At 45.7% G+C, this 13,650-nt stretch overlaps 1 protein-coding gene across 1 annotated transcript in view; it reads left to right on the forward strand.

Moving 5' to 3' along the window:
* The window catches only part of ZRANB3 (zinc finger RANBP2-type containing 3), a 217,033-nt gene that overhangs the window by 58,597 nt on the left and 144,786 nt on the right, over positions 1-13,650 (forward strand). Inside the window, exon 3 of the mRNA XM_044303246.1 lies at positions 10,275-10,293. Coding sequence (XP_044159181.1) covers positions 10,275-10,293 — 19 coding nt within the window. The remainder of the gene's footprint in view (positions 1-10,274; positions 10,294-13,650) is intronic.

The following is a 13,650-nucleotide window of genomic DNA, read 5'->3' on the forward strand; positions in this document are numbered from 1 at the left end:
ACGCCTTCCCCACCCTTTCCCCTCATTCCCTGGGTTCTGAGGAAGATTCGGGAAGAAAGGGCCAGGGTTATCCTGATAGCCCCCTTTTGGCCCAGGAGAGCCTGGTTCACGGGACTCAGAACCATGTCAGTGTCCGATCCTTGGGTTCTCCCTTCAGTCAAGGGGCTTCTAAGCCAGGGGCCGGTGTTACATCCAACCGTAGAGAACCTACACTTAACGGCCTGGAATTTGAGAGGTGGTTGCTGAACAGGGAAGGGTTTTCTGACGCCCTAGTCTCTACCCTGTTAAAAAGCAAAAAAGAGGTCACGGTTGGAATTTATAGCAGGATTTGGCATAAATTTCTTGGCTTCGCTCAGATCCAGCTAGGGAACCTCCCGGCGGTAGCCCCGGTACAGACTATCCTGGAGTTTCTCCAGAAGGGGTTAGAACTAGGCCTAGCAGCCAGCACTCTAAGAGTTCAGGTCTCTGCCCTGTCTGCCTTGTTCAATCTAAACCTAGCTGGGAATCCGTGGGTTTCCAGGTTTTTTAGGGCTGTGGATAGAGCCTCCCTTGTGTCAGTACCTAAGCCTCCTCCGTGGAGTTTAGAGGTAGTACTAAAAGCCTTGTCAGTACCCCCCTTTGAGCCTATTGAGTCCTCCTCTATCAAAGTTCTGACCTTAAAATTGGCCCTGTTAATAGCCTTAACTTCCGCCCGCAGGATTAGTGAAATTCAGGCCATCTCCATAAATCCTCCGTATACTCTGATTCTAGATGACAAAGTTATCATTCGCCCTGACCCGGCTTTTCTCCCGAAAGTCGTCTCTAAATTTCACCGCTCTCAGGAGATCGTTCTTCCTACCCTTTTCCAGAATCCTTCTACTAGGTAGGGAGGAAGAATCTCTCCATTGTCTTGATGTCAGAAGAGCTCTCTTAGCATATCTATCGGCCACATCTACCTGGCGGAAGTCTTCTTCACTGTTTCTGCAATATCAGGGAGTGAATAAGGGTTCGGCTGCCTCTAAAAATTCCATCGCCCGATGGATTGTTGCTGCTATTTCCTTATCCTATCTTTCCTCTGGTCTGTCCCCTCCTGTTGGCTTAAGGGCTCACTCAACCAGAGCAGTGGCGGCATCTTGGGCAGAGAGGTCTGCGGTTCCAATTGAGAGAATTTGCAAGGCTGCCACTTGGTCTTCACCCTCTACCTTCTTTAAACACTATAGGTTGGACTTGAACCTTTCGGGGGATACTTCCTTTGGTGAGGGGGTCCTTCTTTCTACATCCTTCTTCTAAGTCTCTGGTGGTGCTGTCATGGGCGATAGGAAAAAATGGTATTACTTACCGGTAATTTTATTTTACGGAGCCCATGACAGCACCACGGCTTTCCCTCCCTATGTGTCCTTTTTTTTTTGCACGGGTGATATATATATAAAAAAAAAATATATAAAATGTTCATTTACATGTCTAATATATATTGGCGGCCTTCCTCCGGTACTTGGAAAACTCACTGAAGGGGAGGAGAGTGTCCGCCCTTTTTATTCTGCAGGTTTCCTGTCTCGGGGGGCGGATCCTCCTCTCTCTGGTGGTGCTGTCATGGGCTCCGTAAAATAAAATTACCGGTAAGTAATACCATTTTTCAGAACTCTCACAGATGCTCCATCTGGAAGGCGATGAATCTTCTAGGTACTCTAACCTCTTGCATAAGTTCAGTTCCATGGAGTTCAGTTCCATAAGTTCAGTTCCATGGAGCCACACTAGAACCTTGCAAAATTGGATACAAAAAAATTGGAACAAGAAACATTCATCCCTGGACAGGATAATCCGCATCCCACCTGTAGTCAAAATAGACCTGAAGTGGTTGAAAAAACAAAGAGAAACTTCTTCAGGGCACAGACTGGCTCTTGACACCAGAAGTACAAATAGTGACAGACGCCAGCGCTTTAGGTTGGGGTGCAAAGGAAGTTACTACTTCCAGGGGAGACTGGTCAGTCATCATAAGAAACAGGTCTTCAAATTACAGAGAACTGCACGCAGTCCTCTTGGCCCTTACAAAAGGCCTCTACCTAATAAAAAAAGCAGACATCTGAAAACGTCGGTTTACCTAAAGGGATCAGAAAATCTAGAGGTGGACTTCCTAAGTTGACAAACCTTACATCCAGGAGTATGGACTTGAAGCAGTTTTTTTTTTTATTTTTTTCAAGAAATCACTTCCAGGTGGGGACTACCAGAAATAGACCTGTTTGCGTCCAGAGAGAATGCCTAGGTCCATCAGTTTTGCTCTCTAGACCCCATCAATAAGATGGACATGGGACATTGTTTATGCATTTCCACCCTTTCTTATGATTCCCCGAGTAATACAGAAAATCGAGAGGGAACCAACAACAGTAATCCTAATAGCTCCTCACTGGCTAAAAAGAAGTTGGTTCTCGTCTCTAAAACAAATGGCATTGGATGAACCATGGAGAATACCCTTCCATGGGGATATTGTCTATCAGGGGCCAATAAAACATCCAAAACCGCAGATCTACAACCTAGCTGTCTGGATCCTAAAAGCCAGTCGCTCAGAAGACAGGGTCTCTCAGAGTAATCCTCACTCTCAGAGCAAGCAGAAAAAAGGTTACATCAGCCATTTACCTTAAAATCTGGAGGAGGTTCTGTAGCTGGTTGCGAGAAGAACACCCAGACACTACTTCTCCACCCATAAATAAAATTCAAAATTTCTTGCAAAATGGGTTAGAACTACGAATAGGACCTAGCACCCTTAAGGTGCAGATATCTATCTATATCTATATATATATATATATATATATAGATGTGAAAAATGGCGGCACTGACTGCTATACAGAAAAAATAGGGTGCACGTTCCAGGGGAATCGACTCCTTACCCCAATCAATGAATCCAGAAAAAGGACGGCACTCCGGTCTTGAAAAGGTAAAAGTGGTTTTAATCAACCTTGCGGTTGATTAAAACCACTTTTACCTTTTCAAGACCGGAGTGCCGTCCTTTTTCTGGATTTATATATATATAATACAAGTCTTGCTGAACACTGCTGGGTAAAGAGATTTGTTAGGGCAGCCTCTAGAATAAGACCAACTTTGACTAGGATTCCTCAGTGGGATCTTAATATTGTACTAAATGGTCTGTCTAAGCCCTCATTTGTTCCCTTAGCAGAGATCTCTATAAACCACCATCATTCAAAACTGCTTTCCTGATAGCCATAACATCTGCTAGAGGTATACTGTATATTCCTGCGTATAAGACTACTTTTTAACACATGAAAAGCTTCTCAAAAGTCGGGGGTCGTCTTATACGCCGGGTATGGCGGGCGCTGCAGTGCCGGGACGCCCAAATTATCAACAGAGAGAGCCCGGGCTATTGCCTTGTATCCCCAGCAGCTGAGAGCTGCGATGTAACCCACAGCATATGCCCCCCCCCCCCCCCGCGCTGTATCTTGTATACCGCCCCCTGCTCTGTACCTTGTATGCTCCTTGTACCGCCATCCTCCCGGCCGCTTGCATCTCGCCCCTACGCATGTGCGAGATTTCATGCGGCGAGTGTGGATACACGGGATCCTCACGGCCGCTCGCATCTCGCTCCTGCGCATGTGCGAGATCTCCGTGCGGCGTATCTAAGTGCGGCGCAGATGTGCATATGTGAATATGAAGAATAACATAACAGAAACATGTTCAGGGTATAGGTGGCACATGTTTAGGGTCTGGGAGGCAGGGAGGGAGGACAAGGAAGGTGGTGGGATGCAGGGATGGTGGTGATACCATGGGATGGCGGTGGTACCCAGGGATGGTGGTGGGATGCAGGGATGGCAGTGGTATCTAGGGATGGTGGTGGGATGCAGGGATGGCAGTGGTACCCAGGGATGGTGGTGGGATTCAGGGATGGCAGAGGTACCCAGGGATGGTGGTGGGATGCAGTAATGTACTGCTGTGTGTTGAAAAAGGGGTAGTCTTATACGGCGAGTATATACCAAACTCTATATTTTCAGTGTAAAAGTTGGGGGTAGTCTTATACGCCGGCATATACGGTAAGTGAAATTCAGGCCCTTTCTTGTAGAGAGCCATACCTGAAGGTTTTTGAGGATAGAGTAACTTTAACCACCTCCGGACTGCCTAACGCAGGATTGCGTTCCGGAGGCGGTCGATTCATTCCTCCTTGATGCGCCGGCGCGTCATCTCGCGAGACGCAAGATTTCCTGGGAACGCGCGCACACAGGAACTGCAGGTAAGCGAGTGGATCTACAGCCTGCCAGCGGCGATCGGTCGCTGGCAGGCTGTAGATGTGATTTTTTTATTTATTTTATTTTTTAACCCCTAAAAGGTATATTAGACGCTGTTTTGATAACAGCGTCTAATATACCTGCTACCTGGTCCTCTGGTGGTCCCTTTTGCTTGGATCGACCACCAGAGGACACAGGCAGCTCTATAAAGTAGCACCAAACACCACTACACTACACCCCCCCCCCACCCCCTGTCACTTATTAACCCCCTGATCACCCCATATAGACTCCCTTATCACCCCCTGTCATTGATCACCCCCCTGTAAGACTCCATTCAGATGTCCGTGTTTTGCGGATCCGGTCCGGTATTTGACCTCACCTGCTGTAGATCAGCCCAGCAGCACATGCTGGGAGGAAAATACCTTTCACTGTGTCGCAATATATATAGATATATTATTTATATATCTAGATTGGGTATGAAGAAATACTCAAATGAACACACACATTGCTCACCTTCCTTGGTAATTTGGAAGAACACTGAAGGTGAGGAGGGGTGGGGGCAATTTAAACTCTCCCTGTATATTCCTGCCCCTACAGAGGTCAAGGGTAACCTCTCTCACTTGTGGCCGTCATGGTGGATTCAGGGAAACGGAATTACCGGTAAGTGTAATTACGGTTTTTGCTGTAATTATCTTTGTCCCTTTAATTATACTTCGTAAATTATTTCAAATCATTTGAAAACAAGGGAGGATTGTACTCTTTTCTTGATGACATTTTGTTTCCAGTTTATTTAGAAAAATAAGGTGACATAAGGGGATTTGTACATCCTCACCAGAAGGGGCCGAACTGTGAATCCGCTTGAGCACAAGATGCCGTCTGGCGACTGTCAGAGTGATATGAGTGAAATCCCATGAATAAGAACTGGCATCATCAGGACAAGGACACCAGATACCTAGAGATGGATTGAGACGTGATGTAGTCCCCTAGTGTATCACTGCTAATGACTCTTTTCCCTGCATCGGGGTCTGCAGTACGTATATCACACCTGCAAGATATTGGGTGGCGGCATTTGTCTTCTGCTCCATACACGTAATAGTGGCCACGGAGAATGGCAGTCTATGTTCTCCGGACAGATGAGAAATTGTCACATGCTTCATAATCTTTGTATTGGATCACAACAGTCTGGGCCAGTACTGAGAACAGATTAGGGAATTGCTATGTATGCAGTTGCTTATTGTTGGTGTGACCAAATGGCCAAACTTCACTTATATCACTTTACTATGACCAAGCTTAGTTTTCGGAAGAGTAACAGTAGAGTTTGGTAACTGGATGATTGGTTAAAAAGGGGGTCAGTCAGCACATCCCAATGCGCAGGTGCAAATTATTTGTGCCCGTCTGCCGGCGTCAAGGCGATCTCTATAAGATGGGAACCTAACACTAATACTACCTGTTATGGTGCCATACTGGCCGCCATAAAATACAGGTAATGCAGGTACAAACATTTATGCTGAGCCCACTCTATACCTCTCCTGGTGCCAGACTGCTTCTGGATGATTGGTTGCACCAGCCATATCTCATAGTGACAAGGTCTTACCATTATTCAATGCGCTTTTATGTTTTAACCTGTAGAGGACCTCTGCCATACATGTACGGCGCTGGTGGAAGTGACTTGAGGACCAGTGCCGTTCATGTACGGCAGGCTGATCGGGCAGGTGCAGGAGAGCTGCGCCTGCCCGATCAGCGGCACTGACCCGGCAGTCACTGACAGCCGGGCCCCTGCTGCATACACCGGCATCGGTGAAAACACTGATGCCAGGGTATTAACCCCTTGTATGCCGCGGTCAAAGCCGACTGCGGCATACAGAGGGTTTGCGGACGGGTGCCCTTCGCATCTCCATCGGGTCCCCGCAATGCAGTTACAGGGACCCGATGGCAGAGAAGGCAAGCCCGATGCCTTTCATAGGCAGCGGGGCTTGCCTTCTATGGAAGCCTGTGAGATCCAGCCTTTTAAAAATTATTAAAAAAGTTATATTCTTGTACATAGGTGCATTATTATAGTAGTGATATTCTTGTACATAGGGGCAGTATTATAGTAGTGATATTCTTGTACATATGAGGCAGTATTATAGTAGTGATATTCTTGTACATAGGAGGCAGTATTATAGTAGTGATATTCTTGTACATAGGAGGCAGTATTATAGTAGTTATATTCTTGTACATAGGAGTAGTATTATAGTAGTTATATTCTTGTACATAGGAGCAGTATTATAGCAGTTATATTCTTGTACATAGGAGGCAGTATTATAGTAGTTATATTCTTGTACATAGGAGCAGTATTATAGCAGTTATATTCTTGTACATAGGAGCAGTATTATAGTAGTTATATTCTTGTACATACGAGCAGTATTATAGTAGTTATATTCTTGTACATAGGAGCAGTATTATAGTAGTGATATTCTTGTACATAGGAGGCAGTATTATAGTAGTTATAGTCTTGTACATAGGAGGCAGTATTATAGTAGTTATATTCTTGTACATAGGAGGCAGTATTATAGTAGTTATATTCTTGTACATAGGAGCGGTATTATAGTAGTTATATTCTTGTACATAGGAGCGGTATTATAGTAGTTATATTCTTGTACATAGGAGGCAGTATTATAGTAGTTATATTCTTGTACATAGGAGGCAGTATTATAGTAGTTATATTCTTGTACATAGAGCAGTATTATAGCAGTTATATTCTTGTACATAGGAGCAGTATTATAGTAGTTATATTCTTGTACATAGGAGGCAGTATTATAGTAGTTATATTCTTGTACATAGGAGCAGTATTATAGTAGTTATATTCTTGTACATAGGAGCAGTATTATAGTAGTTATATTCTTGTACATAGGAGCAGTATTATAGTAGTTATATTCTTGTACATAGGAGGCAGTATTATAGTAGTTATATTCTTGTACATAGGAGCAGTATTATAGTAGTTATATTCTTGTACATAGGAGCAGTATTATAGTAGTTATATTCTTGTACATAGGAGGCAGTATTATAGATGAGTTTGTCAGGTGAACAGCTGGTGGGACTCGATAGCTGCCATCCATAGTCAGACATGCTCTGAGCAGTTACTAGTCATCTTGGCAGCTCATACAAGGTGTATTACTCAGCAGGAGCCACAATGGAAAAACTTTCTTAGCACAGAAAATAAAGACTCTGTGCCGCATCTTGAGACACTAAGACTGTGGTCTATCAGTGGCTCTCCAGTGGTTGCAGAGCTACAACTCGCAGTAGGCTGTGCCTAATTTCTAGGTGTTAACCATATTGTTGCATAAGTTTTTGCGTTGCCGGTATTGATGGCGATGTGAAGTCATTGTGTCATATGTTCCTTGGATTTAGATGCTATTTATTTCCCCAGAAACGTAGCAGACAGCCATCCCTGGAATGATGCTTGCAGACTGGTGTCCTGTGTCACACGCAGCTCTGGAATGTGACTTCGGATGAGGCCATGTCCCTCACCTCCTCTCGGGTGTCTGTTTTGTGGCGGCCTTGTGTACTGTGTATTCCAGGATTTCTCCTTCGCTACTATTAATGATAATGGTTGTCACCGCCTCTGGCAGCTGAGGGGGCGGTATACTTATTCCCGTATGCTTTAGTTCTGGGAAAGGGTCATTTTAGTGTATCCCCCTGGCGCCTCCACTCATGCAAATAGGACAATTACAGCACTTACAGATTTTCACATTTCCGATGCATTATTTACAGACTTGACCACATTTTCGCAAGTTTATTTTTTAGATTTTGTCATTTCTGCTCATAGAAAGCCATAGCGGTATATCCGACCGATGTCTTGGAGGCTTGGGCATTTGACATAACCTCAGAACAATTTTAGATAAAGAAGTGAGTGATCGGTCAGATCCCAGCAGCACAGAGTATTTCACTAGCCAAGTTAGTTTTTTTCCGAGGTGGTGGGTGGGTTGGTAGCTACCTGTCCTCACATTTTGGCTAGGATTAGGTTGCAGGTCAGACTGTCAAAAGGAATGTAGTAAAGTGGCAGATGACCGGACGCTCCTCCCATGGAAGTGAATGGGAGCTGCTCTGCAGTAACCAGCTCTGTCCACTACTCAGTGGATGGCGCTGGTTAGTTCCGATGTCGTAGTTGATTGGTGGAGGTGCCGGTTATTGGACCCCCTCTGATATGATATTGATGACCTGTCTTTATAAAATGACCTTTTAAAGGGCTATTGTCCAGAAATAAATCTTAAAAATTATATATAAAGATTTTATGATTTAAGGTTTCCTTTACATCTTTTGTATGCATTCCTTATGGTTTTAAAGGGGTTCTGCAGTTTGTTTAAACTGATGATCTGTCCTCTGGATAGATCATCAGCATTTGATCGGCGGGGGTCCGACACCCGGAACCCCCGCCGATCAGCTCTTTGAGAAGGCAGCGGCGCTCCAGCAGCGCCACGGCCTTCTCACTGTTTACCGCTGGCCCAGTGACGTCACGACTAGTATCAACTGGCCTGGGCGTGGCTAAGCTCTGTTTACTTGAATGGTGCTTAGCCGATACTAGTCGTGACGTCACTGGGCCAGCGGTAAACAGTGAGAAGGCCGTGGCGCTGCTGGAGCGCTGCTGCCTTCTCAAAGAGCTGATCGGCGGGGTTCCGGGTGTCGGCCCCCCGCCAGTCAGATGCTGCTGATCTATCCAGAGGACAGATCATCAGTTTGGACAAATTGCAGAACCCCTTTAAAGATCTCTGTTTGCTGTCAATGAATGGAGACCTTTTTTTTTTGTCAAAAACTTCTAGAGTCTACAGATTTTTACAGTAAATGTCTCTTTTCCATATGTTAATTCTTATGGTTCTGCAACAGTATTGGGGGCGGGTGTTACATCTAGAATATTTATATTGATATGGGATGTCTTGTTAAGATGCAGTGTTCTTGAACCCTTTTAGTGAATTTTGAAGTAATGGTTGAGCTCCTGCATTAAAGGGATTTTGCCATGAACACTTATCCCCTAACCTGTTTTAGATGGGGCATCTGACTGATGGGCACCCCCACCTTGCAATTCTGTTGGGGTGCTGAGTTGAGAGGAGCTGCATGACCAACTCGTCAAATGGAGAAACGTGGGACTCTGCTTGTGATCCGTTTTCTGTGACTCCCACCGATCTTTAGAATGGGGCTTCTAAATTCCCTTATTAGAATGACGCAATGGTCGCACATATCCGCTGCAGCTCCATTCAGCTTGGTGCTGCTCTTGGCAGCCCCATAGAGCTCATTGGTGGGGTTCCTATTGCCCGAACTCCGACCAATCAAACACAGATAGGGGATGAATGGGGGAAAAAATATAACTTTGATCTCTTCTTTTAGCCAGAACAGAGAGTGGCTCTTTGTAGCGAGTACCTCTTTCTTTGTAGGACCTAGAACGTCCAATTGATTTCAATAAGAATTTGGTAATGCTTCATATCACCTGAGGTGGCGCTGCAGGAGTATTAAACAGCTGCTGCCAGACTCTTGCACAGATCCCAGGTGATCAGTGGGAGACAACTTGTGATCAGTGATCTTCAGGGTCCTTCTAACAAAAAGTTATCGTAAAAAGTGGCTCATCCCTATCAGCACTGGCACAACACACCCGTCTGAATGAGGCCTTCCGGCCCTTTTACACAGGCTGAGGATCCGCTGAATGTTTTTTCCCGATCAGCGCCCTCTTTAAATATGTCTGCCAAGATCAAAATGGTGCGACCATTGCTACATTTAAAATGGGGTAGACAGGTGCCTATTGCCTTGATATATCATTGATAGGCGCTCAATTACAGGATTGATCTGCCCAGGTAAGAAAACCCTCAGGCAGAGGCTTCTCGGCTGCAGACTCTTCTGCACCGTCTTTAAACGAGTTATATTAACAGAAATCAAAGCCAGTAATTGCACAAATTGGACTCATTGGTTTCACCGAAGACCTCATTTGCTTTATTTATATATAGATTTTTTTAGCGTGCTAGAGCAGATCTGCTAATTAACATATTGTTTTTCATGTGGGTTTGTATTAACATATAATTTGTCTCTCTCCCTCCGTAGGTGTATGATTGCGGATGAGGCAAGTAATTCTCCGTTCCTTTCTCTTTTCCACTCTTTCTTTGCATGTTAATGAGGGTCGTCTTCTCGTTATGCTCTTTCATTTGTTCATGATTGAACTTGTAATTGAAAATCTTTGCATTATTACTACTATTATTATTACTTTTGTGTTATTTTACCTTTTCCTATCTACTCTGCTGCATCTAATGTATTATACATGCAACATTGGGATTTTTGAACAGTGTATGCGCCTCATAGAAGTGAAGGACAGCGGTGGTCACCTGTATGCACCACCACTCCATTCATGATAGTTGGGGGTCCCAGCAGTCGGCTTCCTAGCAAGCCTACGTTTGTCATTTATCTATGGATAGGTTATAAATGTTGTTCGCGGACCAACCCCTTTAAGGAGCGTCCAGCAAAATCATTGCTTTCATGAGAGACCAAGAGTTGGCGCTTTTGCTTTCCTAGAGTAATCTTGATCACCGGACCACCCAACCTTGTAGCTGAGAACGTCCTAGTACAGAAATCCCCTTTACGTGACTTATTCAATAGATCAGTTAATCTGAACCGCTAATTATGTAGACATTGTTAACATAAAAACAAATTCCAATTCCCCCCATCATTCTGCACTCGGTACCCCATAATGAGGAGAGAATGTTAGAAATCTTTCCTAATTTATTAAAAAGGAAAATCTAAAATCTTGCATTGACATTCAGCCCCTTTACCCAGGACTTAGTTGAAGCCCCTTTGGCAGTGAGTACAGCCTCCGGGCTTCTTGGGGATGACGCCACAAGGTTTCCAGACCTGGATTTAGGGATTTTCTGCCATTCTTCTCTGCAGATCCTCTCAAGCTCTGTCAGGTTGGACGGGGCCGTCGGTGGACAGCCATTGTCAGGTCTCTCCAAAGATGTTCCTTTTGGGCTCAGGGCTCTGGCTGGGCCACTCCAGGACATTAACATAGTTTTCTCTAAGCCACTCCTGTGTTGTCTTGGCTGTGTACTTGGGGTCATCGTCTTTTTGGAAGGAGAACCTTCTGCCCAGTCTGAGGTCCAGAGTACTCTGAATCAGGTTTTTGTTAAAGAGGACCTGTCCCCTCTCCTGACATGTCTGTTTTATTAGCTTCATGCATTCCCCACATAATAACAATTCTGCATCATCTATTCCTATGGCTCTATGTTGTGCCATTCCTTTATTATTTCACCTAGAAATTATGAATGAATTGCTATTAGCCTTCAGCAAGGGTACAGAGGGAGGTAACCAGTTGGGGGGGAGGTGTACCCGCACAGTCTGAAAATGGCAGCACTGATTGGATAGAGTTAGACTGTGCAGGTACACCCCCCAACTGGTTACCTCCCCTCTGTACCCTTACTGCAGACTGCTAGCAATTCATTCATAACTTCTAGCAGGAATAATAAAGGAATGACACAACACAGAGCCATAAGAATAGATCAGTGGCGTGCCTAGGGTGTTTTGCACCAGGGGTGGGTCCTTTCCCTGGACCTCTAATCCCCCCAGTCAGACCTCCAGACCCCCATTAGGCCTCCTGACCTCCCCCCAGTCAGACCTCCATTAGACCTCCCCCCAGTCAGACCTCCTGACCCCCCCCTTCCCCAGTCAGACCTCCTGACCCCCCCCCCTTCCCCAGTCAGACCTCCTGACCCCCCCCCTTCCCCAGTCAGACCTCCTGACCCCCCCCCTTCCCCAGTCAGACCTCCTGACCCCCCCCTTCCCCAGTCAGACCTCCTGACCCCCCCCTTCCCCAGTCAGACCTCCTGACCCCCCCCTTCCCCAGTCAGACCTCCTGACCCCCCCCTTCCCCAGTCAGACCTCCTGACCCCCCCCTTCCCCAGTCAGACCTCCTGACCCCCCCCCTTCCCCAGTCAGACCTCCTGACCCCCCCTTCCCCAGTCAGACCTCCTGACCCCCCCCCCTTCCCCAGTCAGACCTCCTGACCCCCCCCCTTCCCCAGTCAGACCTCCTGACCCCCCCCCCTTCCCCAGTCAGACCTCCTGACCCCCCCCCCTTCCCCAGTCAGACCTCCTGACCCCCCCCCCTTCCCCAGTCAGACCTCCTGACCCCCCCCCCTTCCCCAGTCAGACCTCCTGACCGCCCCCCTTCCCCAGTCAGACCTCCTGACCCCCCCCCCCCTTCCCCAGTCAGACCTCCTGACCCCCCCCCCCCCTTCCCCAGTCAGACCTCCTGACCCCCCCCTTCCCCAGTCAGACCTCCTGTGCAGTGCATCTTATAAAGGGAAAAGCAATGAGCACTTTCATCTGTATTGTTGGAAGTGCTCATTGCTTCTGTTCTGGCACCCCACTGAGAGACGGATGGTCTACGAAAGTTTTAGTTTTTCCTTTTTAACAAATTTTCAAAGATTTCTAATACTCTATTTTCACTTTCTCATTATGGATGACTGAGTGCAGAATGATGGGGAAACTTGATTTTTTTTAAATTTTATTTTAGCATAAGGATCAACATAACGAAATGTTAAAATGTGAAAGGTTCTGAAGACTTTTTGAAGGCTCTGTATTTACAAAATTACTTAATTTTCTTGTACATTGCATCTATGTAAAGACTTCTTGGACATGCTTTTTACACATTTGCATCTTCCCACAACACAAAGCTAGCTGTGTCCTTACACCTTCCCCATAGCTGCAGTTTGTTTGCAGGTGGTGCAGTGCTGGTGCCTATGAGCGGAAATGGTCAGGTAAGTGGTGCAGGATGTCTAAGTCCCAAGCTTTTAGTATATTGATAACCGGGAGCTCTCTAGGTGATGCTGCTTTGTCAGGTGTGAGGCTCTCGTAATGCACCGTCTCCTTGAATGCTAAGTAATGTAACGTGATTGCTCTAGAAATTGTGTAATTCCCCTTTAAGCAGTTCAATCCATTTTTAATTTTGCTTTTTTTTGACATATTATTATATAAATTTAATTAAAAGTTAATTTAGAATAATAACAATTCTGCTGATGCGTGGGCTTTGTTTCTGCTACCTTAATGGTTTCATTATTTTCTAGCAGCAGCAGCATTCTGGGGAGCGCAGGTGCTTAGTAATGAGGATCAGGAGAAGAACATGTGTGCATTAAGCCATCACGACAGCACTTGTCTTACAAGATGGCTGACATAATTAGCGGCTAGTTCTTAAAGAGATGGGGGCAAGTAGGACATCTTCCCTGCTGCCTCTCCGTAGTAAAGGGGTTGATAGGGCTAGAAGTTATGACTTTTTTTTTTACTGTCTGGCCCTGTCACAGTTCAGGGGGTGTGCCATTGAGCCTGAGCCTCCAGGTGTAACGGCAACTCCCCCATTGCTCCCAGAAGCTTATTTGCATATATTAAAACATCATTTTTCTCAGCAATGTGGACACATGAGCATGGTACCAACA

The sequence above is a fragment of the Bufo gargarizans genome, chromosome 8 (genome assembly GCF_014858855.1).
Source record: "Bufo gargarizans isolate SCDJY-AF-19 chromosome 8, ASM1485885v1, whole genome shotgun sequence".
Classification (NCBI taxonomy): Eukaryota; Metazoa; Chordata; class Amphibia; order Anura; family Bufonidae; genus Bufo; species Bufo gargarizans.